Source organism: Herpailurus yagouaroundi, unplaced genomic scaffold (assembly GCF_014898765.1).
Source record: "Herpailurus yagouaroundi ecotype Mexico unplaced genomic scaffold, PumYag 185, whole genome shotgun sequence".
Lineage (NCBI taxonomy): Eukaryota > Metazoa > Chordata > Mammalia > Carnivora > Felidae > Herpailurus > Herpailurus yagouaroundi.
In genome coordinates this window covers 6,478,739-6,504,237 of record NW_024412416.1, presented here as the reverse complement: position 1 = coordinate 6,504,237, position 25,499 = coordinate 6,478,739, and the positions used below count along the sequence as shown (strand labels likewise).

General features: G+C 42.7%; 1 protein-coding gene across 1 annotated transcript in view; it reads left to right on the top strand.

The window, feature by feature from the left end:
- FANCI (FA complementation group I) overlaps positions 1-25,499 on the top strand; it is a 103,525-nt gene that overhangs the window by 76,828 nt on the left and 1,198 nt on the right. The window contains exons 19-36 of the mRNA XM_040493681.1: positions 3,022-3,090; positions 5,458-5,559; positions 6,549-6,722; positions 7,337-7,458; positions 7,969-8,133; positions 8,750-8,929; positions 12,151-12,317; positions 12,683-12,759; positions 13,841-13,957; positions 16,218-16,269; positions 17,058-17,185; positions 17,284-17,352; positions 17,526-17,619; positions 17,915-18,102; positions 19,920-19,973; positions 20,055-20,114; positions 23,735-23,809; positions 25,185-25,280. Coding sequence (XP_040349615.1) covers positions 3,022-3,090; positions 5,458-5,559; positions 6,549-6,722; positions 7,337-7,458; positions 7,969-8,133; positions 8,750-8,929; positions 12,151-12,317; positions 12,683-12,759; positions 13,841-13,957; positions 16,218-16,269; positions 17,058-17,185; positions 17,284-17,352; positions 17,526-17,619; positions 17,915-18,102; positions 19,920-19,973; positions 20,055-20,114; positions 23,735-23,809; positions 25,185-25,280 — 1,989 coding nt within the window. The remainder of the gene's footprint in view (positions 1-3,021; positions 3,091-5,457; positions 5,560-6,548; positions 6,723-7,336; positions 7,459-7,968; positions 8,134-8,749; positions 8,930-12,150; positions 12,318-12,682; positions 12,760-13,840; positions 13,958-16,217; positions 16,270-17,057; positions 17,186-17,283; positions 17,353-17,525; positions 17,620-17,914; positions 18,103-19,919; positions 19,974-20,054; positions 20,115-23,734; positions 23,810-25,184; positions 25,281-25,499) is intronic.

Below are 25,499 nucleotides of genomic sequence, written 5' to 3'. Positions count from 1 at the left end.
AGCATGCACTTAATTCCTTCAGCAAATGAGTTGTGTCAACACATCAGTAGATAACAATTCCTCAGTAAAGGAAGCTTATTAGAGATTTGGTACCCAAGGTTTTTACGGGGTGCTGGTTTACATAGGCACTTGTGCTTATTAGCACATATCCAAATTCCAAACTTCCAGAAGAAAATAAAAATATTCAGCATAAACCACATTGTACAGTTTATACACAGTAAATTTCTATCATTTAGGGAAAGCTTTTTATCGGTGTAGGGGACTGTTTACCAGCCAGATTCCCAGCCACCCATCAAGGGGCAATCTTGCAAGCAGGCTTTACTAAGGATGACAGTCTCAGATCTACTGTGTTAACTCTTCTCTGCAGTCCTCCACATGCAAAAAAGAATCTGCACTGAATGTAGCTCCAAATTTTAAAACTTAACTTGATACAGATCATGGACTGATCTATTAGGATATTGGTGTTCATTTGTTCATTAAAGACGTCACATCATCGATTTGTAAAAACTCTTCATGTGTTGGTATCAACACTGGTCATACTTGTTGCAGGGTGTAGGGCAGATGACTGTTTCCTTGATGATGATACTTTATGTATATATGTATGTATGTATTTTACATCCAAATTAGTTAGCATGTAGTGCAACAATGATTTCAGGAGTAGATTCCTCAGTGCCCCTGACCCATTTAGCCCATTCCCCCTCCCAAACCCCCTCCAGTAACCCTCTGTTTGTTCTCCATATTTATGAGTCTCTTAGTTTTGTCCTCCTCCCTGTTTTTATATTAATTTTGTTTCCCTTCCCTTATGTTCATCTGTTTTGTCTCTTCAAGTCCTCACATGAGTGAAGTCGTATGATTTTTGTCTTTCTCTGACTAATTTCACTTAGCATAATACCCTCCAGTTCCATCCACATAGTTGCAAATGGCAAGATTTCATTCTTTTTGATTCCGAGTAATACTCTATTTATATATATACCACATCTTCTTTATCCATTCATCCATCGATGGACATTTGGGCTCTTTCCATACTTTGGCTGTTGTTGATAGTGCTGCTATAAACATGGGGGTGCATGTGTCCCTTTGAAACTGCACACCTGTATCCCTTGGATAAATACCTAGTAGTGAAATTGCTAGGTCGTAGGGTAGTTCCATTTTTAGATTTTTGAGGAACCTCCATACTGTTTTCCAGAGTGGCTGCACCAGCCTGCATCTTGCATTCCCATCAACAATGCAAAAGAGATCCTCTTTCTCCGCATCCTCACCAACATCTGTTGTTGCCTGAGTTAATGTGAGCCATTCTGACAGGTGTGAGGTGGTATCTCACTGTCGTTTTGGTTTGTATTTCCCTGATGATGAGTGATGTTGAGCATTTTTTCATGTGTCAGTTGGCCATCTGGATGTCGTCTCTGGAGAAGTGTCTGTTCATGTCTTTTGCCCATTTCTTCACTGGATTATTTAAAAATTTAATATTTGTTAACGCTAATTTTCCTTTGTGTCTTCTCTTTAAAAAGAAATGTTGGGGCGCCTGGGTGGCTCGGTTGGTTAAGCGTCCGACTTCGGCTCAGGTCATGATCTCGCAGTTTGTGAGTTCAAGCCCCGCGTCAGGCTGTGTGCTGACAGCTCAGAGCCTGGAGCCTGTTTCGGATTCTGTGTCTCCCTCTCTCTCTCTGACCCTTCCCTGTTCATGCTCTGTCTCAAAAGTAAATAAACGTTAAAAAAAAAAAAAATTTTTTTTTTTAATAAAATAAATAAATAAATGTTTAGGGGGTCAACTCTCATTTACTTTTTCTCACAAATGAACCATACAGTCTTTTTCCCAGTTCCAAAAAGAAAGTTCTCCCCAGGATTTAATTTTTTTTTTAAGTTATTTATTTATTTTGGGAGATAGCACACATGAAGGGAGGGGCAGAGATAGAATCCCAGGCAGGCTCCACAGTGTCAGGGCAGAGCCCCATGCAGGGCCTAATCCCACGAACTGTGAGATTATGACCTGGCTGAAATCAAGAGTCAGATGCTTAACTGAGCCACCTAGGCCCCCTCCCCCCAAGATTTTAACTTAAGTAGTTTTTAACTATGGGAAATACTGGATGGGAAGAAATATCACACAGTCATTTACTTTAGAGTGCTCAGGGCCAGGAGACATTTTTGAAGCGCTGGAAAGTAAGTGGAAATAATGTCCTAAAAGGGAAGGCTGTTAATGTAGGATGAGACAAAAGAATGAAGACCTAGAACATTCTTGACTGTAAAGGAGCAAAGTACTCCAAATCCAGAAATGACCTGTTGTTTAAAAATTATGATGATTGTGGTCAGTTTATTAATCTGGTTCTCAGTGATCAAAGATCTCTTTTTAGGGGTGCCTGGGTGGCTCAGTCAGTTAAGCATCATGACTTCAGCTCAGGTCACGATCTCGCAGTTCATGAGTTCGAGCCCCACGTCTGGCTCTGGGCTCTGTGCTGACAGCTCGGAGCCTGGAGCTGCTTTGGATTCTGTGTCTCCCTCTCTCTCTCTGCCCCTCCCCTACTCATGCTCTGCCCCTCTCTCTCAAAAATAAATAATAAAACATTAAAAATTAAAAAAAAAAAAGACTTCTTTAGTTCTTTTTAGGCAAATAACCTAAACTCTCTGAGTCGTATCTCTCTCTATAATTTCAGTCATTTCAAAGAATTAAGAAATAGTGTAAAGAAATAGTATTGTTTAAAAAAATTTTGTTTTAATGTTTACAGTTATGATTGTCCAGAGGCGCCTGGGTGGCTCACTCGGTTAAGTGTCTGACTCTTGATTTCAGCTCAGGTCATGATCTCACATTGTGAGACGGAGCCCTGTGTCAGGCTCTGCACTGGGTATGGAGCCTCCTTGGTATTCTTTCTCTCTCCCTCTCCCCTGCTGGTCAGTGCTTGCGTGCGCCCATGCTCGCTCATTTGCTCTCTCTCAAAAAAAGTAAATAAGAAAAGTAAAAAAAAAAAAAGTAAAGTTAGAACTTAGCGTACCTGTTAAAGAGCTTACTCTCTATTTGATTCCTCTTAGGGGTTCTATGATGTCCTTAGAAGGAACTCTCAGCTGGCTAATTCAATCATGCAGACTCTACTTTCACAGGTAGTACATTTATTTTATTTTATACGTTTATGGATATAGAGAATAGATAATACATGGAGAGGTGATTGACATTTTCCGGACTTTCCAAAATATAGAATAATTCCCAAATAGTACACTGGTACATTATGAACATGCCTGGGTATGTGATGCTGTCCTGATGTTTTAATTACTACTTACCTACCTGCCCTTTTGCATCATCTTCACAGTTATTCTCTCAGGTATATTCTCTCTCAGTCTGCACCCTAAGTCAGAAGGACCTTTTGAAGAACCATTTGTATAAATTTTTTTTTTTTAATGTTTATTTATTTTTGAGACACAGAGAGACAGAGTACGAACGGGGGAGGGGCAGAGAGAGAGGGAGACACAGAATCGGAAGCAGGCTCCAGGCTCCGAGCCATCAGCCCAGAGCCCGACGCGGGGCTCGAACTCAAGGACCGCAAGATCGTGACCTGAGCTGAAGTCAGACGCTTAACCGACTGAGCCACCCAGGCGCCCGAATCTATTTTTAAAATACCTTTATTGAGATGTAATTTACATACCGTATAGTTGACCCATTTAAAGTGTACACCTTGGGGCACCTGGGTAGTTCAGTCAGTTGGGCATCCAGCTCTCGATCTCAGCTCTGATCTTGATCTCAGGGTTGAGTCCAGGCCCCATGTTGCTCCACGCTGAGCATGGAGCCTACTTAAAAAAAATAAAAAATAAAAAAAATTAAGTGTACAACTCATTGGTTTTTAGTGTATTCATTGAGTTGTGCAGCCAGCATCACAATCGATTTTAGAACATTTATTTCATCACTTCAGAAAGCCTCACACCCTTTAGCTAACACCCCCTAATTTTCTCATTCTTCTCCCACACACCTAGCCCTAAGCAACCACTGATCTACTACTTTCTGTCTAGATTTGTTGTGGACATTTCATATAAGTGGAATCGTACAATGTGGTCTTTTGTGACCGATGGCTTTCACTGAATGTTTTCAGTTTATCCATGTTGTAGCATTTATAAGTACTTCATCCCCTTTTATAGCAAAGTAATATTTTATTATATGGTATTTGAATCTTTTTTATATATTGAGAGTTTCTTGGTTTGTAACTCTCTCGATCTGAAACTGGCCCCCATACTCAGAGGGCAGGGAGAGACCAAAGAAAGAAGCAGCTCAGGTGCCTGGGGGCTTGAGTGTCCCAATGACTCTTAAGTTTGGCTCAGGTTGTTGTCTTGCGGTTCGTGGGATCGAATCCCATGTTGAGCTCTTTGCTAATGACGCAGAGCCTGCTTGAATTCTCACTCTCCCTATCTGCCCTTCTCCCATGTATGTGCATGCTCGCCCACTCTCTCAAAAGAAATAAATAAACTTTAAAAGAGAAAGAAAGGAAAGAAAGGAAGGAAGGAAGAAAGGGAGAAAGAGAGAAAGAAAAGAAAAAAAGAAAAAGAACCACTCCAGGTTGGAGGTAGCAGTTGTTTCATGTCCACCACTCGGCTAAAAAGAAAGTTCTCTTTTTTTCCCCCATCCCCCCTACTTTTGTATGTCATTACTTTTGTTATAATACTGAAGAAGCTCCATTTAAAGTTAAGATCTCGGATGTGTAGAAATTATTGGAAGGTCCTTATACTATTTATCTAAAGATTTCCATTGGGCCTCAAGCCTGATCCTATGCAAAATTTATATCCTATTAACTATAGTGTATCTTTTCAAACTGTTATAATCAGCCCATCAACATTCATATACTTAACAAGCATAGAAAATTGATTGAAGGTGTGGAACACTGCTTCCCAACTCCGGTTAGTATGTGTACCAGTAAAATTGTGCAGACTCTAAAAAGGAGAGAAATAATAGCTAACATTTCTTCGTCTCTATTGTGTGCTAAGTAGTGTTTTTAGCACTTTACATGTATTGGCATGTTTAATTCTTACACAGCCTCATATGTTTATAGTAATATTTCATCACAGATGAGGAACGAAGGTATGGATGCCTTTACCAAAAGTATTAACACATGAGTCTTAACTGGGACCTGGACTCAGCCATTCTGACTCTAGAGCTTGTTTATATATTCTTAACTATCACACTATATTGGAAATGCTGATTGCTTTAGGTTGTAGGTTTGTAGGTTTAGGAATTGATGTGAGAGGGCACGATGTTTTGTGAGAAAGTTAGTGGAAATGGAGTAGGAAAGATCTCAACATGATGCCTAAAGCAAGGGTAAAGGATGAGTTGAGGCAAAGCAACACATTTTGCTGCATTGTTCTTTGGACACTTGGGAAATAGGTCTTAGATGGTGTTAAACATTAAAGGTGCCATTACTTGGACCAGTTAAAGAAGTGAAAAAGCATTCATGAGCCCTGGTGTGTTTTTTTCCTTACCATACATAGTTAAAACAGTACTATGAGCCAAAACCTGATGTGCTGCCACCTCTGAAATTGGAAGCTTGTATTTTAACCCAAGGAGATCGAATCTGTCTACAAGAACCACTGGTGAGACTTTTATTCTTCCTATAACCATTATTTTTATTGTTAAGTAAAAGCATCAACCCTGTTGAAAGAATCCGTCTTCAGGAAGATACCTTTCCTGAAAGCACTCTTCTGGTACTCCCAATGAAATTTTACTCTTAAATCTTCCCTCCTTATCTTTTCTTACCCATCATAAACCTTGGATCTGTTGGTAAGATATCTCCATGTTCACATTTTACAAAATCAAGGTATCCATCACCTCCCCCAGGAAGCATTTCATCTCCCATTTGTGCCTCTTTGACTATATAATATACTAAATATACTGTGGAATGGGGAAAGGAGGTCACTCGGTAGCAGATGAACCCAGGAGACCTGCTTCGTTAGTCTGGAGGGAGTGTATGATTTAGGCAGAGCTAGAATTGGCACTCTTGAACCCTCAGGGGAACTAGGACAGGTTGTTTTTCTATTCTTACTATCCAGCCTCAGAAAGACAGGAAAAAGAGAAAATAAAAACTGAAGCTCCACCACGCCAAGCAACTTAGAGCCCATGATGGGGAAGGAGGTGGTCTTTCATTTGTCAGACCCTGCCTCCACAAATGGGCCTTTTGTGCCATGAGGTGGAGATGCTCGGTTGGTCTCCCAACGATTCCTTTCCTGTCTTCAGAACAGCCTCTGGGACTCAGTAGCCAGAGAGGTTTTAACTTCACAACCAGGCTTCATGGTGTTTCCACTAGATCAGAAATAGCACATTCTGATATTGCATTCTGAGGTGCCCACTACTTGCAAAGCCAGTTTTGGCAAAAAGTCAGGAAAGAATGCAAGAATACCTTTGTTAGTTCAGTTAACTTTTTCCAGTTTTAATTCAGGTTGACTTAAGTAAGTTATTCATAACTTACTTTAGTCTTATAGGCTAAAATAACTTACTTTAGCCTTATAGGTTAGAATTATATGTTGATTATCAACAGCCTCCTTCAGTTAAACACTCAAGAATGTTTACTATTTTCTTCCTACAGGATTATCTGTTATGTTGTGTCCAACACTGTTTGGCCTGGTGTAAGAGCAAAGTGATGCCCCCACAGCAGGAAAAAGAGGAGGAGGAGGAGGAGGGGGTCTATCAAGACCTGGAGGACCTATTGGAATCTATTACTAGCAGAATGATTAAGAGTGAGCTAGAGGACTTTGAACTGGTAATTGCTAAGTCTCAGCTCTATTGAATGATGGAGGCTGTTTTAATAGCTTATTAATTTTTTTAAGTTTGAGAGAGTGCATGCAAGCAGGGGAGAAGCAGAGGGAGAGAGAGAATCCCAAGCAGGCTCCACGCACAGCCTGACTCAGGGCTCGATCCCACAAACTATGAGATCATGACCTGAGCTGAAATCAAGAGTTGGACGGTTAACCAACTGAGCCACCCAGGCACCCCGCTTATTGACTTTTCTTTAAAATTTTATTTATTTATTAAAAAAAATTTTTTTTAGCATTTATTTATTATTCAGAGCATGAGCATGGGAGGGGCAGAGGGAGGGGGAGACACAGAACCCGAAGCAGGCTCCAGGCTTTGAGCTGTCAGCACGACGCAGGGTTTGAACTCACAAATCGTGAGATCATGACCTGAGCCGAAGTTGGACGCTTTACCGACTGAGCCACCCAGGCATCCCTGTTTTTTAAGATTTTATTTTTAAGTAATCTCTACACCAAGCATAGGGCTCAAACTCCCAACCCTGAGATCAAGGGTTGCATGCTCCACTGACTGAGCCAGTCAGGTGCCCTGATAGCTTATTAATTTTTATCTTTTGTCTTTTAGGATAAATCAGCAGATTTTTCTCAGAGCACTTGTGTTGGCATCAAAAATAATATCTGTGCTTCTCTTGTGATGGGAGTTTGTGAGGTTCTAATAGAATATAACTTCTCCATAAGTAATTTTAGGTAAGGTACTGCCACATATAACTCTCCTTGCAGTTTGATGAACACTCCATTTTATGGTTTTGTTTTGTTTGTTTTTTTTTTAACTCTAGCAGCATGGTAGGTACTAACAGACCAAAGGCCATGACACTGTCTTTTGTGAACATCTAGCCTGAGACAGAGAACCAAAATATATGCCACAGGGGCTGGGGATTGTTGTTCCTCTAGCAGGCTTCCATTTAGCCAAAATTTCCAGACCCTGAACTCAAGTTCTAATTTCAGTAGAGCAATTTTGATGGTTTGGTAGTACTGGACTTTCATGCTCTGCATTGACTGGAATAAATAAGAGAGAAAAAAACACAGCTGGATTAGAGTGATCTGGGAGTTAATGCAAGTTCATTCATTTATAATGTGTCTAAAATAGAACATCTAGAACACCTAAAGAAACATTGGGGTTTCCTTATTATTGGGTGTGAAAGTAAACTACAATACTCTGATGCTTATCCTTAGTGGTCTCTTTTTCCTTTTATGCAGTAAGAATAAGTTTGAGGAGGTTCTGAGCTTATTTATGTGTTACAAGAAACTCTCTGACATCCTTAACGAAAAGGCTGGTAAAGGCAAAACTAAAGTGGCCAACAAAACGAATGATAGTTTTTTGTCCATGAAATTTGTGTCTGATCTTCTCACTGCTCTTTTCAGGTAAGGTGGTAATAGAGTGCTTAAAGATGTCTGTGTAGTGAAGATAGTAACAGTTACCTAGATTCACTAGTATTATTTAGTTTGGATTCACAGTTCTTACTGTATATACAGTAAGAAGTAAGTCAGGAGCTTTTCGTAAATTTCTTGAAATGAAAGCTGGATAATCTGGGTAGACACTTGAAAGAATACCTTGAATTATTTAAGGAAAACTCAGAAACAATGGACTACTTAACAAAAAGATAGGGATAGGTTGCAGTAAGGTATTGTAGGGAAATCTGCCGAAGTACCTTGAATAGTATAACAGATAAAAAGGGAAAAAAGAAGAACCTGAATTGAAAAAACAAAGAACAACAACAAAGGAAACTAAGACTGACATTTTAATTTTATCAAAGTGAAGCGATTGGGGGAGGGAGGAGAGAAAATGAGGTAACACTGAGAATGAAGGTTGTAAAAGGTGCTGTGGCAGTGACTGTGGCCTGGGGTACCTGGGGTCTGTAAGTAAGAACTTGCTAGGTCCTGCTTTTCTGAATAGTCCCTACAAAACCTAATTCCAGATCCCAACAGCAGTAGGGAAATCTGTTTCTCTCTCTCTTTCTCTCTCTCTCTCTCTTTCTAGGGACAGTGCCCAAAGCCACGAAGAGAGCCTGTCAGTTCTAAGGTCCAACAATGAGTTTATGCGCTACGCAGTGAGTGTGGCTCTGCAGAAGGTACAGCAGCTAAAGGAAACAGGGAATGTGAGTGGCCCCGATGGCCAAAACCCAGAAAAGATCTTTCAGAACCTCTGTGATATAACTCGGTAAGTCACTCTCACCCTCAGAAACCTGTCCTATTTGCTGTGGAATCTCTAAGAGAGGAAACGGGGTGGGGATGAAGGCGGTTTGAAGTTGGGTGCAGCCTAAGTCTTTTTTCCTAGTCTTGCTTTAATGTGGAATGTTAGTTACATAGAAAATGTTCTTCTAATACTAGGAATAAAGAGGGATGTTGTAATGACTAAGTAGTTCATCAAGTAGGCATTACAGCTTTAATGTACATGTAGCTAACAACAAAACACTAAAATTCTTTAAGCAAAAACCAATAGAACTGAAGGAGAAATAAGTAATTCATCCCCTCTTAGAAATCATTAGAGAATTGGTATTTAGAAAATCAGGAAGGACATAGAAGACTTAAGCCACATGATCATCCAGCTTGACTTAATGGGTATTTATATAATACTTAACAGTTTCAAAATGTACATTCTTTTCATGTGCACATGGTATATTTATCAAATGGACCATATTTTGGGCCATAAAATAAACTGAACAAATTTTAAAATAGAACTCTGTATGTTCTCAGCACAGTAGAATTAAACAAGGAAGTGGTAACAAATATTTTTAATTTTTTTAATATGTTTTTTAAATGGCTGGATTATCCTTGTATATTCAGAAATGAAATGCATTTCTGAATAATCCATACTCAAGGAGGAGGAAGTAAAAAATCAGAAAATGTCTTGAACAGAATGAAAATGAACACACTACATTTCATAATTTGTATGATCCAGCTAATGCGGTTTTAGGTAGAAATTTGTAACTGTCAGTGGTTACGTTAGGAAAAAAATAGCACATCTCTAAGCTCCCATGTTAAGAAAATAAAAAAAGAAAAACAGATTAAAGTGGAAGAAGGAAGTAATAAAGACAAAGTAGAACCATTGAAAACAGGAACAAATCATAGAGAAGGGATGAAGCCTGAAGTTGAATCTTTGAGGTCAGTAAATGCAATAAATCTTAGCCAGACTGGTGAGGAAAACAGAGAAGACCCAAATCACAAATATCAGATATGAGGAACAGGAGATGATCACTGCTGACTCTACAGACAGTAAACATTGATAATGGTAGAAGGCTAACAACTTTATGCCAGTAAACTGGATTACATAAATGAAATGGACAAATCTTTTGAAATCAGGAAGAAATAGATAACTTGAATAATCCTGTGACTGTGAAAGAAATTGAGGGGGCACCTGGGTGGCTCAGTTGATAAAGCGTCTGACTCTTGATTTTGGCTCACATCATGATCTCGTTCATGGTTGGGGAGTTCAAGCTGACAGCGTGGAGCATGCCTGGAATATTCTCTTTCTCTCTCCCTCTCTGCCTCCCTTTCTGTCTCTCTCTCTCTCTCTCTCTCAAAATAAATAAACTTTATCCAAAAAAAGAAACTGAGGGGTATCTGACTGGCTTAGTCAGAAGAGCATGGGAGTCTTGATCTTGGGGTTGTGAGTTTGAGCCCCATGTTAAGGATGGAGGTAATTTAAAAATAAAATCTTTAAAAGAAAAAAAAACTGAATTTGTGGTTCAAAATTTTCCCTCAAAGAGAACTCCGTAACTAGATGTCCTTACTGGTGAATTCTACCAAACATTTAAGAGAGAAATAATAAAAATTTATGGAAACTCTTCCAGAAAATAGGAGAGAATAAATATGTCCTGATTCATTTTATGAGGCCAGCATTACCTAATGCCAAACTCAGACATGGTAAGAAAATTACTGACCAATTTCCCATTTGAATGTAGATGTAAAAAATATCAGCAAGTTAAACCTAACAATTTGTAACGAACATGATGTAATTAAGTGGAAATTTTCTCAGGAATGCAAAGTTGGCTCAAAATGTGTAAATCAGGGGGCACCTGGATGGTTCAGTAGGATAAATATCTGGCTCTTGATTTTAGCTCAGGTCATGATCTCACAGTTTGTGGGTTTGAGCCCCAAACACTGTGCCCTGATAACAGAGCCTGCTTGGGATTCTCTTTCCCTCTTTCCCTCCCCGACTTGTACCTGGTCTCTCAAAATAAATGCATAAACTTTATTAAAAAAAAATTGTGTATCAGTCAATACAGTTCATATCAACAGACTAAAGGAAAACACTGTATAGTCAATACATGCAGAAAATTAAACAAATTTGTGATAAAATCTCTCAGCAAACTGGGAATAAAAGAGAACTTTATTAATCTGATAAAGGGAATCCACAATACCTACAGTCAATACCATACTTAATGATTAAGGACTGAATGTCCCCTGCCCCTGCCCGGTGCTCTCACTGCTGCTGTTCAGCATCTAGCCAGTGCAGTAAGGCAGGAAAAAGAAATAAAAGGCATCCAGATTGGGAAGGAAGAAATAACTGTGTGTACAAGGACATTATAATTGTCTACATAAAAAATTCCAAATTCCAAACTATACAGCAACATAGGTGAATCAAGGGAAGTATATGTTACATTAAGAGAGCTAGACTCGGGGCGCCTGGGTGGTGCAGTCGGTTAAGCGTCCGACTTCAGCCAGGTCACAATCTCGCGGTCCGTGAGTTCGAGCCCCGCGTCAGGCTCTGGGCTGATGGCTCAGAGCCTGGAGCCTGTTTCTGATTCTGTGTCTCCCTCTCTCTCTGTCCCTCCCCCATTCATGCTCTGTCTCTCTCTGTCCCAAAAATAAATAAACGTTGAAAAAAAAATTTTTTTTTTTTAAAAAAAGAGAGCTAGACTCAAGGGGTGCCTGGGTGGCTCAGTCGGTTGAGCGTCCGACTTCAGCTCAGGTCATGATCTCACAGTCCATGAGTTCGAGCCCCGCATCAGGCTCTGTGCTGACAGCTCAGAGCCTGGAGCCTACTTCTGATTCTGTGTCTCCCTTTCTCTCTGCCCCTAACCCACTCATGCTCTGTCTCAAAAATAAATAAAAACATTTTTTTAAAAATTTAAGAGAGCTAGACTCAGAAAGCTACATATGAGTGCTACCATTTTTGTATGTTATTTTGTAAATAGTGAAACCATAGGGATAAGGAATCAGATCAGTGAGTGCTTGGAAAATCAGGAGGAGAGAACTGGCTTACAGAGGAGCCTAGGGGAACTTTTGGGATGATGAAAATGTCTTCATTGTGGGGATAGATGCACACCAATAGAAGTTTGTTAAAATGCATTGAACTGTACATGTATAGGATGTGAATTTTACAGTATATAAATTTACCTTGGTGAACCTGACACTAATCACTTTTCCTATTTTCAGGGTCTTAATTTGGAGATACACTTCCATTCCTACTTCAGTGGAAGATTCGGGAAAGAAAGAGAAAGGCAAGAGCATCTCCCTGCTGTGCTTGGAGGGCTTACAGAAGATATTCAGTGCCGTGCAGCAGTTCTTTCAGCCCAAGATTCAGCACTTTCTCAGGGCTCTAGGTGGGCATTTCAATTTTGATAAATTGGCTTGATCTAGGTTTCTCTTTCTTAACCAAACCTCTTGTGATTCAATTTGTTAACCTACCACAGGACACCCGAGAGCAGCCCTAATGTGGCTAAGGAGTGACATCTAGTGGGTTCAGAATTGGCATTTACTGGATTTTAACACGTAACCACAAATAGTGACTGGAAATTGAAAGATAGTATTAACAAATGGCAGAATGTTAGGAATATATTTAAATCTGCCCCTAGACTTTTTTTTTTTGTTTGTTTTGCTTTCTAAAAATTTAACTTCATATCAAAAGGCCAAAAAAGTGTAATAGTAAGTCCATTTCAGAGAAGATAGAGATCTTTTCCTTTCCTAGATGCCACAGGTGAGGAGGGAGAGGAGGTGGAAGGCAGTGTCACTCAGAGAGCAGCGTTCCAGATCCGGCAGTTTCAGGTGAGAAGCCTTGGCAGGTTGCCCTGCTTGCCTGAGGGCTCCTGCAGGGGGACTGTTAGCTGGGCCACCTGTGGGTGGAGCGGGCAGTGAGCAAGGAAGGCACGATTTCTTCTGGGTCACCATCCAGGCAACAGGACATAGCTCTACTCAGTGGAAGGTCATGCATTTAAGAGGATTCTGGGGAGGACAGGTGTTAAGCCACCCCAGCCTATAGCATTTGTTGCCTCCAAGAATCACTGTTAGAATTGACATGAAGAGATTGACTATTAAGGTAGAGAAGTTATGTCTTTGATTCATGTCCATGTATAGGTTGATTTTGTCACACACTGAAGCCTTAGTTGTATGTTTTTTTTTAATTTTATTTTTGGGGGAGAGAGAGAGACAGAGCATGAGTGGGGGAGGGACAGAGAGAGAGAGAGACAGAATCTGAAGCAGGCTCCGGGCTCAGCTATCAGCACAGAGCCTGACGCGGGGCTCAAACCCATGAACCGCAAGATCATGACCTGAGCCAAAGTCTGGCGCTTAACCAGCTGAGCCACCGAGGCATCCTTTGAAGCCTTAATTTCTAACCACAGTATTAAAGTTCCTACTCTGTGCCAGGGACTGTTTCAGGTGCTGGGAATATAGCAGGAAAACAAGAAACAAAATTCCTTGGGTAGTTTACACTGAGCGAGGAAAGAAGACAAAACGGAGAGTATTTCGGGTGGTGAGAGAGGAACAGGGCAGAGGAAACCAGGAAGAAGGTGTGTGGAATGCTGGGCTTGGGCCATGGTCTAAACGTGAGGTCGGTGGATGGGCCTCTGGAAGTTATGAACCACCCAAAGTTGGGTGCACTGTTCATTCCTGGGCAGGGTGTTAGAGGAGAAGGAGTTCATAGTTTTCAGGGGAACCCTCGGATTTGTGGTCCGTAATGGGGCAGAAAACTACCTGTTTGATCCAGGCCTATTTTCAGATTTTGTCCTCTTGGAATTTTGGTAGCATTGAATCCTTTCTTCCCCAGCCTTAGGAATCTGGCTAGAGGGCTCTTCTCCATGATAGGAATATATCTGCTGATTTTTCCACATGTGCTTTCCTTTCCCAGAGGTCCTTGTTGAATTTACTTAGCAGCCAAGAGGAAGACTTTAATGGCAAAGAAGCCCTCCTGCTGGTCACTGTTCTCTCCAACTTGTCCAAGCTGCTGGAGCCATCCTCCCCTCAGGTAGAGAGAAGTGCTGCTTAGTCCCACCCAGCATGCATCCCTCAGAGGCAGGGAGTACAGTTGACCCTTGAATAGCACAGGTTTGAACTATGTGGATTCAAAGTACAGTTCATAAGTGCAGTCCAGTACTATAAATGTATCATTTTCTCCTGGTGATCTCCTTAATAAGCTTTTCTTTGCTCTAGCTTTATTGTAAAAGTATAGTGTATAATACATATAATGTACAAAATAAACGATAATAGACCGTTGATGTAACACATAGGTTTCTGGTCAACAGTCGGCTATTCATAGTTACATTTCTGGGAAGTCAGAAGCTCTATGTGGATTTTTGACTATGCAGGGGGTCAGTGCCCCTAACCCCTGCACTGTTCGACGATCAACTGTATTGTATATATCTACATGTCCTCTTTTTTTAATTAATTATTTTAAAAGAGCACTTGTGAGAGGGGAAGGGGCAGAGAGAGAGGGAGAGAGGCCAAGCAGGCTCCACACTCAGCATGGAGCCCAACCTCAGGCTCAGTCCCATGACCATGAGATCATGACCTGAGCCAAAATCAATAGTCGGACACTTAACTGACTGAGCCATCCAGGAACCTCTAAATGTCCTCTTTAAATCTTATTTTTAAATAATATAAGATAATATATTTAATTATGCTCCTGAGTCAGTATAAGATCTGGAAAATGTTCCCTTTCCTACATACTGTGTCTTCCATAACATAATTATATGCAGCCATATAGGGCAAGAACATACTGCTTTTTTTTTTGGCCATTGCCCTTGACCCTTGTCAGCAGTAAGCACTATAGAAAAAAAAACCAAAAAACCTTGTTTATCTTTGGTGACTTCAACATTTTTCACTTGTTTTTACTTGCTCTTGGTGTTCCCTCTTTTCTAAGATAAAAGCATACTAATTATGAAGGTGGCTCACATTGTGCAGTTGACTTTTCAGCAAGGTTGGCTGGTACCGAGTCCAGCTCCTAGCTGGTACCAAGTCCCTCTTTCTAGCTCCTCACGTCGTCCTGCTGCCAGGCCACTCACCCCCTTCACTGTCTGATGCTGCTGCAGCGAACAGAGCACCAGGAGAGAAAGTGTCAGGGAGTGGGGCAGGGGGGACATTTGCAGGAAATAATTGGATTTGGAAAGGCCCATGTGTACAGAAAAATGCTTTAATTCAAAAAGCATCACCCACCCACCCCCATCATTTCAGATAATCTCTAAATATTTTTAAATTTGAGTGGGTAATAAAGTCCTATGATTTGAAAACCGGAAATTATAAGAAGACACAATGAACGGTCTCCCTCCTGTCCTCCTCCACCTGTTCTGTTCTTTTCCCCAAATAAGTAATGTTTTTTAGTTTCTGAAGTATCCTTCGAGTTGCTTTATTCCTGTGGAAGCAAATATGAATATAGATTTTTATTCTCAGCCCTGTCTGTCTTCACACAAAAGCTTGTTCTGCATCCAGCTTATTACATTTCCCGCAGTGTTCTGGAGACCTTTTTATACCCGTTCACAGAGATCTTTCAGAATTAGCATCAATTTATTTTTTACCTCCATAGATCAAAATTTGAGTTTTGAGTTTTTCCTGGTCATTTTGCACTTCAGTATACCGAATGCCAGTGCCTTTGTGGCTGAAAACCTATTCAGGGAACTTCCAGAGCAGCAGGCAAGCTTGAGTTTGTGTCTGGCATCTCAGGACCCTGCTATCCCAAGACCTTAAGCCTCCTCTGCTTATCTAAGAAAACTGCATCTGGTTGTTTGCCTCTTCTTCCTTTCTTTCCCCTACTGCCTTCTGACCTCCTTTGGCCTCTTGGCTCCCAGAAGCTAATTCTGCTGTCTTTATGGCCAGGATCTTATTCTCCCGCATCTCTCCATTAGACTGATATTCTTAAAGATGTCTCAAGTGTGGAAAGAGTGAGGCATTTGGGAAGGGGGGAAAAAGGGTGCATTAGTCCTCAACCATGGTGGTAGGGGTAGAGGAAGCTCAGGGGTGTAAGAGTCCAGACCTCAGGACCTTTGGTCCTTAATGAGAGCACAGACTGAGGATTAAGTCATATGTTTATTATATTATGAGAGAAGAATCACTAATTCTTATAATAATTTTAGACTTATTTTTATGCTGTTCTTAGTAGATTATCACTTTAGATCCAGGCACATGTTTTGGCAGCTGATGAGATTTGGAAAGGTCTAGACTCCTCCAGTCTGACAGCACCTAGGTCTGTTTTGTCTGTTGGCATGTTTCTTTAATATCTGAATAATCTCTAGTTTGTGCAGATGTTATCCTGGACATCCAAGATTTGCAAGGAAAACAGCCAGGGTAAGTTTCCTTTCTTGTTTCCTTTTAGGCTTTATATAAAATCATCTTTACCAAAGATATTGCGTTTTAAAAAGGAAAGGTACTCATTACACAGTCACCAGAGTAACCAAACTGAGATGGATCCACAGTACCGAGTACTGGTAAGAATGCGGCACAGTCAGCCCTCTCATCCGCCGCTGGTGGAGGTCTGCGTTTGACGTAGCCGCTTGGGAAGCTGTTGGGCAGTATCTGATTACAGTCCAGCAGTCCCACTCCTGGATCCTCACAGCAGTGCTATTTTAATAGGCGGAAACAAACCCACTTGTCTGTCAGCAGTGGAGTGGATAAAGGAATGGCCGTGTGCACGCACACAAACTACCAACACATAACGTGCAGGAATTGCACAAACATGATGGTGAACAGAAGAAACCAGAGTACTTAAAGAGTACTTACTGCTTGGTTCCATTTACATAAAGTTCAAAATCGGACAAAACTAGATGTGATGGTAGAAATCAGGACAGCCAGTTCCTTGCTGGGGCAAGTGAGGTAGGAGGGGAGTTTCTGGGGTGCTGGAAACATTCTGTTTCTTGATCCGGGTACTAGTTATACAGCGATAGTGACTGCCTAATGATAGGAAACCTCTCCCTTCTTTGGGCCCATGGACAAGTGTGCCTTGGTGGGAGAACTGCCCTGGATGGACTGTGCGCAGCACTGCGGTATCATACATGGCAAGCCACGTTTCTGGGTAGGCACGCCATCCCCTAAAGACTGGGTTATAATTATCAATTTTCTCTCCTTCCCACTCTTAGAGGATGCCTTGTTTTGTAAGGGCTTGATGAATTTGCTCTTCAGCCTCCATGTTTTGTATAAGAGTCCTGTCATCCTGCTGCGTGACTTGTCCCAGGACATCCATGGGCATCTCGGAGACATAGACGAGGTACTGTAGCGAGCCTTCGCTTACGGCACCCTGAGTGGGGATCGCGACTGGGGGACAGCTTTACTGCCATTGTATCTCCCCTGTGTTTGCCTCCTCAGGATGTAGAGATGGAGAAAACAAATCACTTTGCGATGGTGAATTTGAGAACAGCTGCTCCTACTGTTTGTGTAAGTGTGGATCCCCAAGCCATGGGAAATAGTCTTATCGTTCCTTCCATTTTATTCCATGTGAAGAGTAAATTGTAGTGGCTCGTGTCCTGAGGCCTGTAACCCCGCCTGCAGGTGGCTGTGGTTGCTGTGTTCCACCAGTGAGCCACACCGGACATTCTTTGCTTTCACAGTTACTTGTTCTGAGTCAGGCTGAGAAAGTCCTAGAAGAAGTGGACTGGCTGATCACCAAGCTTAAGGGACAAGTGAGCCAAGAAATGTTATCAGGTAAGATTCGTTCAGGATGGCATTTCAAGAATAGTGAAAAGAGTCCACCAAAATCCAGATTGACTGTTGTGTAAAAGGGCAGCTTGATTCGTTTGTTGGTTTGAGCCAGATTTCCAGCATGGTGGAAAAAGTAGACCGTAGTGTGGCTACTGATTCACTCTGCATGATGAATTACATGCTCGTTGTCCCTACAGACTTCCCGTTTGATGGTGGTTAGTTGACTTCTAAATTTCCTTCACTTAAACTGGAAAATAAGGTCAGTGGGTCTGAATGTGTCAATTTCATTTCCCTTTAGAAGAGGCCTCTTCTCAGGCAACCCTACCAAATCATCCTATCGAGAAAGCCATCATCATGCAGCTGGGAACTCTGCTTACATTTTTCCACGAGCTGGTGCAGACAGCCCTGCCATCAGGCAGCTGTGTGGACATCTTGTTAAAGGACCTTTGCAAAATGTACACCATCCTCACAGCACTTGTCAGATATGTGAGTATCAGAGAGGTGACCAGAGCCACTCCCACTGTGCTGCCCCAGCCAGCCCAAGACTAGGCCAGGGCAGCAGCTCACTGCTGTGGAGGCCTCTGTACAGAGCTCTTTTTGCTTATTTCCGTGCAACTCGTGGTTTGATTCTGGTTTGGTCAGTAGGTGGCAGGTGTCTCCATAATGGGCCAGGAAGAAACAGTTGATGACATTAATTCTAAATCTCCTTTAGAGGCTCTTATTTTTTGGCATGTAGGTATGTGACCCCTAATTGAGAATTATGCCCCTTCGAATGCCTTCTAAGACTTAATCTAAACTACAGCTAGAGAATTCAGTCTGATTCCTTATTGCACACAAATTACACTATTTCAAACCAGTCTGGGCACTAAAGAGGTGTTTATTCCTTCTCTCCTTCCATTAGCAAGTAGGTGTTAAATGCCTTACAGGTACTTGGGTCAGGTCAGGTACTTGGGTAGGAGAAAGGTAATTCTTTTAAATGCAAGGCATAGTCTGCCCTAAGTGTAAGTTAATGCTCCTTATGCTTAATCTGTTAACAGAGAACTCTTTTCTTGCACTTGGAATATTTTGGTCCTCAGCAAACATTCGGAAGGTGGTAGGAACTGAGTGATTTAGTTTTGATTCTAGCAGTGATCCATATTAAATATTTAGAAAGGTGTAGACAATCCAAGAAAGATGGTAGACCCCCACGTGGTGTCCCCAAACAGCAGTGCAGCCATCTCTGAGAAGGTGCAGATCTGGCCATGTGGTGTGGCTCCTACACTTCTGTAGTGGAAATGCTGAAAGCTTCTTCTCTCTGTTGGCATTTTTTTAACGTTTGTTTATTTTTGAGAGCGTGCATGTGCAGGCGGGGGAGGGGCCAAGGGGGGGGTGTGTGCAGAGAATCCCAAGCAGGCTCCGTGCTAACAGCACAGAGCCCAATGTGGGAGTCAAACCCACGAACCATGAGATCATGACCCGAGCTAGAGTCAGTCTGGTCCCTCAACCGACTGAGCCACCCAGCTGCCCCTTTATTGGCAGTTTAAAGAAAAATTTTTTTTAATGCTTGTATTCCTTTTTGAAGGAGAGAGAGACAGAGTGTGAGTGAAGAAGGGGCAGAGAGAGAGGGAGACACAGAATCCGAAGTAGGCTTCAATTAAGACTCTGAGCTGTCAGCATGGAGCCCAACATGGGGCTCAGACTCACAAACGGTGAGATCATGACCTGAGCCAAAGTCAGACACTTAACCAACTGAGCCACCCAGGTACCTCTGTTGGCATTTTTAAAAGGAAAAACAGCAAAGTCATTGCTTTTTAGATGTAGGGACCATCAGCCTGAAGGATTTTAAAAAAAAAACTTTTTTTTTTAACATTTATTTATTTTTGAGACAGAGAGAGACAGAGCATGAACGGGGAAGGGTCAGAGAGAGGGAGACACAGAATCTGAAACAGGCTCCAGGCTCTGAGCTGTCAGCACAGAGCCCGACACGGGGCTTGAACTCACGGACCGCGAGATCATGACCTGAGGTGAAGTCGGCCGCTTAACCAACTGAGCCACCCAGGCGCCCCAGCCTGAAGGATTTTTAAAACAGTAAGCTGAGCAAGTTGGAAATCGAAACCCTTCATTGCCTGTTGTCTGGGGGGCTCAGGAGTCTTGAGGAGGAGACAAAGGAGAGCTTGTGTCTAGGCTTCTCTGTGAATAGGGTGGCTTGTTTTCTTTCCCATCTCGTCAGCAGTGAGCCCCACTCCCTTAGCCCACTGAGTCACCTGGAGGTGTCTGGGAACATTGCTAGAGGATGTAAACTAAATCTGGAAATTTTTGGTTAGTATCTCCAGGTGTGTCAGAGCTCCAGAGGAATTCCAAAAAATATGGAAAAGCTGGTGAGTTGCAAATTCCTTTCCTAGGAATGGGGAAGCATTTTATTCTTACAGTTACATTGGCTTTCTTCTCTTTTGCTTCAGGTAAAACTGTCCGGTTCTCATCTGACTCCCCTGTGCTATTCTTTCATTTCTTACATTCAGGTAAGTGGTTCAGAGTCCGTACCAAAATAGATCTTCCAGTAAGAAAGGACTTCCTGTGTCCCCATGGGACCGCTTGATCATGTGAGCCAAGTGTATATGAAGTTTCTTCCCTACTTACCGTAAGCCAAAGGTGACTGCCCCTTTGGGATCAAGCCAAGGCTTGAGGTCTTCATTTATACAAAGAAAAAAAAGTCTTACTTAATTTGGAGCAGGGAAGGAATATGCATGCTTGGGCTGTGACTTGGTTCATTTCTAGGTGATTCTAAATCCATGCCATCAGCCATCCTTTAGTGTGTGAGTGAGCACATAAAGGGCTGAGATCAGTGCAGTGTATTTGGGAACAGCAGCCCTTTCAGGGAGGCAGAGGGCATATGGGCTGTTCCTGTCATTGCTCAGACCCCTTTCTTTCTTCTCTTTCTAAGTTAAAGTGATGGGCTCTTTCAAGATTTGGAGACATTTTAAATGTCATTTGGCAGCAGATACCATCAGGTTCTTCTAATACTTGAGTCACTGTTAACTGTTGGCTTACACCAGGGATTGGCCGGCTCTGCATTTTTGGCCTCTCTTGAGCCGGATAATTCCTTGATGTGGGGCCTCTTGCATGCATTCTGGGATATTGAGCAGCATCCCTGGCCTCCACCTTCCAGATGCCAGTAGCAGCCTCCCAGTTGTGACAACCAAAAATGTCTCTAGAAATTGCCAAATGTCCCAAAGGGGCACTGAAGACCCAGTGTCTCCGGAGGCCACTTAGTCACTAAAGTTCAAAGTATTGCAGGGCAGTTCCTGATCTTCAAGGAGTCCAGCAGATGTTCACTAACGGGTCAGTTCAAGCAATGGACTGTGACTGCTTTCATGGTGAAGCCCTACTTGTTTTCTCCCTCTGCATTGTGCACAGGCACATCTTGCATCGGTAACTGCTTCGTTATGGGTATTGGGGGTGCTTCCTCCCCTTCCCTTGTGAATCAGCGACCGAGCATTCTGTCGTCTGCGTTTGGCCAGAAAAGTTCTGAATAGTGTGCTGATAGCTGAGGTTCTCTGTCCCCTGGCCTTTGTGCCAGGCTTGTGCTATGGGTCAGGTCTTCTGTCTGGCCACAGCTTATGACCTGCTCTCACCAAGCTGTTTCTTCTGGCCGTCTCCTGGGACCTCGCCTGCATGCTTGCTCAAAACTATTCACATAGGTGCCAGCTTGTCAGACACCTCTCTTGTCCAGATACAGGATGTGTCCCTCTATGCCTCAGTTCAGGTTCTGAGTTCCCCATCTCCAGTAAGGCCACATCTCACAAAGTATGCAGTATAGACCGAGTCCTCAAAACAAACAAGGATTCTGTGAGAAGTACTTGTACATATTCCTTATCTTAGACAATCGTGGTACCTGTTCGCATGTTAAAGTTGCTGAGAGGTCCAACAATAATTAAATACGTTCAGTAGTTTAAAATCTATTCAAGATCTTCTGCTTTTTTAATAACAAGTGTTAACTGTTTGTCAGAATGGCAGTCCAAAGACGGCTTGGGAACCAGTGCTCTAAGACCATATTCGTTTTATTGGAGCAGCAGACATGCAGAGAAGCCTTCCCTGGCTTGCAGCCTGGCCCGATGTAGTGTGGAACTCTCCTCACGCTTTGCCTCATTCGTTCTCACTACACCTGTGGTCAGTAGTTAACCCCAGATAGATTAGAGGTAAATGCAAAGAACAGAACTAGTTCAGAGGCAGACTTGAACCCAGATAGTTTGAATCTACAAGGGCCAGCAAACTTCTGTAGAAGGCTATGTAGTAAATGTTTCAGATTTGGCAGACCACGGTCAGAGCTGACTCTGGCTTTACAGACAGGAGCAGCCATAGACTGTATACAAATGAATGTGACCATGGGGTTTTGTTGTTGTTGTTGTTGTTGTTGTTGTTGTTTTAATATTTATTTATTTATTTTGAGAGAGAGAGAAGGAGGGAGGGAGGGAGAGAGAGAATCCCAAGCAGGCTCCATGCTCAGTGCGAAGTCTCACACAGGGCTCGATCCCACAAACCAGGAGATTATAACCTGAGCCAAAATCGGGAGCCGGTCACTTACCCACATTCGGGGCACCTGGGTGGCTCAGTTGGTTATGTTCTAATGAGACTTCATTTTCAGAAACAAGCGGTGCTCTGGTCTTGGCCTATAGGCTGTAGTTTGCCAATCCCTCCTCCAGAATCACACCTGATGTTTGTTGTCATGTAAAGTATTGGAGGGTTTTGCATATGTTTCTGACCCATTTCCCCCACCCACCCACCCACCCAAAAACCAATTTATGTGTTCTCAGGGTGTTTTCCCCCTTCCCCATCTGTATTTGACTTAAAGCCTGTCAAGTCAGCTGATCCACAGGCAGACATTTTTCTCTGTGAGATGTATTTAATGAGCAACCCTGGGCAAAAAGTGTATGGCTCCATTAATTCCAGCTCTTATCTAGAAAGCAGCATTGCATTTGCCACGTCTTTCAGAGAGCTGTTTATTCTCTTACGTCCTCATCTCTTTTCCCCACAGCCTTGGATCTCAATGAGAAGAAAGCAGAGCAAACCAGTAATTCAAAACCCTTAAGCATGCTGCTCAGAACATGTACCTTTACATGGTGCCTCTTCTGGCTGTAATTTCAGTCCTTCCTAAATCAGCAGGAATGGGCAGTGGACAGGATCCCATCTTGGGTACCACCTCTAGAAAGACCCCTTGCTTCCCACTTGGTCACATGGGTTCGATCTATGGCTGTTTCCCTGCCACTTTCTTAAAAGGGCTTCACTCTCTACCCTGCCTTCCAGGACTAAAAATAGACCTTTATACCAGCCCCTCTGGAATCCCTATCATTTCTTAATTTCCAGAACATGCCATGGGACTAAGACTCCAGCCTCTCACACATGGTTCTAGTGGTACAATTCTCCCCATTTTCAGCTTTGCGTTTTTAAACCTCTTACTTGTCCCATGAGGCCTGTGTGTTTCTTCCTAGAAGGCACACGACACCCCTTCAGGTAAAGGTTCCCGTGTTTTGTGTGCCTCACATGTGACGTGGGTCTTGACTGTCTTCTGCCTCATCTTGTACTTTTTGGTTCCTTTTGCGATTATTTACAACACAGGAAAGTGTTCGTATGACCTCTGAACCCTTCTCAAGCACGTAACCACGTGGCACACAGACATGTCTGGTGTCTGCCTCTAAGTGGGAAGGCTGGAGGCCCTGGGAGCAACCTCTCCAGCTTCCTCTCCTTCATGGGAAACCCTTTGAGCCAACTGCCGAGTTGGGAAATCCCTGTTCCTGCTGCCATCGTGACAGTCCCCGTTTCAACCATCCTTTGTACCTCTCCAGTCCCTTGGTGGGTCTGGTACGAGAACAGTCATTCCTGCCCTCACTTTCATGTGCTAGTTCTAAGAGGGAGATTGTAAACCTCCCGGCGATTAAAAAAAAAAAAAAAAATCTGAGGATCGTAAAGCATCACAGAATGCTCCCCATCTTCCAGCATCTGCTGTCAGTTATCTCCACCCGGACGTGGTCCCCCATAGAGTCCCCATATTCTGCTATCCTCACCTTCTTCGAAAATGACCACTGGCCTGCTAGCTCCCATGAAGAATCTTCAGGAATGAGAGAATTTGTTTCTATTTCTTCAGAACAAGAGGAGTCAGAGCCTAAAATACACAGGAGAGAAGAAAAAGGGGAAAACCGCTGCTGTTGCCACAGCCATGGTAAGCAGCCCACACTGCTGGCCGACACAGCAGCACTTGTGAGCCTTGAGAAAGAAGCCGGTCACAGAAAGACCGCACATACTGGAGGCTTCCATTTATGTGACAGGCCCAGAATAGGCAGGTCTGAGAAGACAGAAAGCAGATTAGTGGTTGTCTGGGGTGGGGGGTGGCTGCTGTGAAATAGGCATGAGGTTTCTCTGGGGGGTGTGTGAAAATGTCTTAAGATCTATTGTGTCAACTGCACAACTCTCAGTATAAAAAACACTGAACCGTGCGGCATAAATGGGGAAGTTGTGAGAGGTGTGAACTAGAGCTCGTTAATGCTGCTACCTAAATGTGTGGGTGCACGTGTGCTTCTCAGCTCACAGGATTTATGTTCAGGTGGAACATCTTCCTCCACCAAAAACTGCATACTTTATTCAGAAAGCGCCAGAAAATCTCAAGCTCTTTCTTTAAAAATGGAAATGGCTTTGGATTCCCATTGGAAAGGAATTATTTTAGGAAGGGCTGATGTGTGTGGAAGATACCCCCTAAAGGACATGCCAGTGTCAGGGGACAGGAGGAGGGTTCTCCAGGACACTGCTGGAACAGGTGCACACTAGTGGCCTCTCAGGGGCCATTTGGCAGTAAGTGCTGTATTTCAGGAGATCTCCACACTGTGCTTTACAGCAGTTCCACTTTTAGGATGTAGAAACTGTAAAGGCCTGTGTCCAGGACGGTCGTAGTAGTGTCATTTGCAAAAGTGAGATACTAGAAAAACTAAGACGGAAGATATGCACTAAGTGGACTGGCTAAAAGGCTTATGGTCTATTTATACCGTAGGATATGACTTAGGCATGAGAAAATACAAATCTAAATGTTCAGATATAGAAATGTTCAGATGTAGAGCTATCTCCAAGATAATGTGATAAAAAAACAATAACAGTGTCCTCCCTTGTGGGCTTTATAAAAAAAAAAAAAGTACAGAACACATCGATGTGTGTACATTTGGGAGGACCCAGAGATTACAAGTCAGACTGGGAGAAATCTGATCCCAATGGTGAAAACTAGAAAGGCACTGGTGGGCTCACTGTGTTAAGTCAGGGAAGCAACCAGATTTCTACAAATGGTCCTTCTTCCAGCCGGTCTGTAAAACAGATACTGAGGAATTGTAAATGGAGAGATTTGCTGCTGTCTTTATCTGCGTCCAGGTCCTTCGAGGAGATTGAACTGGCAGAAATCTTAGATTACTGGAATATGAGGAATCCTGCATTTGACTGGAGGGCAGATCTAGCTTTCTCCTGCAAAGCCAAGAGCAGCTCTGCGGACTGTTTCAGAGGACAACTCTGAAAGCCCTGGAATCTAAAATTTAGGTCTCGTCTTCTTTGCCCTGTAGGCCCGAGTTCTTCGGGAAACCAAGCCAATCCCTAACCTCATCTTTGCCATCGAACAGTATGAAAAATTCCTCATCCACCTTTCGAAGAAGTCCAAGGTAAACATACTCCATTATCTTCTAGTGTTTCCATTTACCCTGCCAGGGGGCCTAGCACACAGAAGCGGCACAGTGTGGGGAAACCACAGCCCTTTGCTCTGTGATCTGATGGCCTGAATGCAAACCTCACATTAGGGACTGATAGAAAAGCAGGTCAGGTGGGCGCATGCTTGCTCTAAGTCGGCACCGAAGGGTTTGTTGGAGGCACAGCAGCAGCAC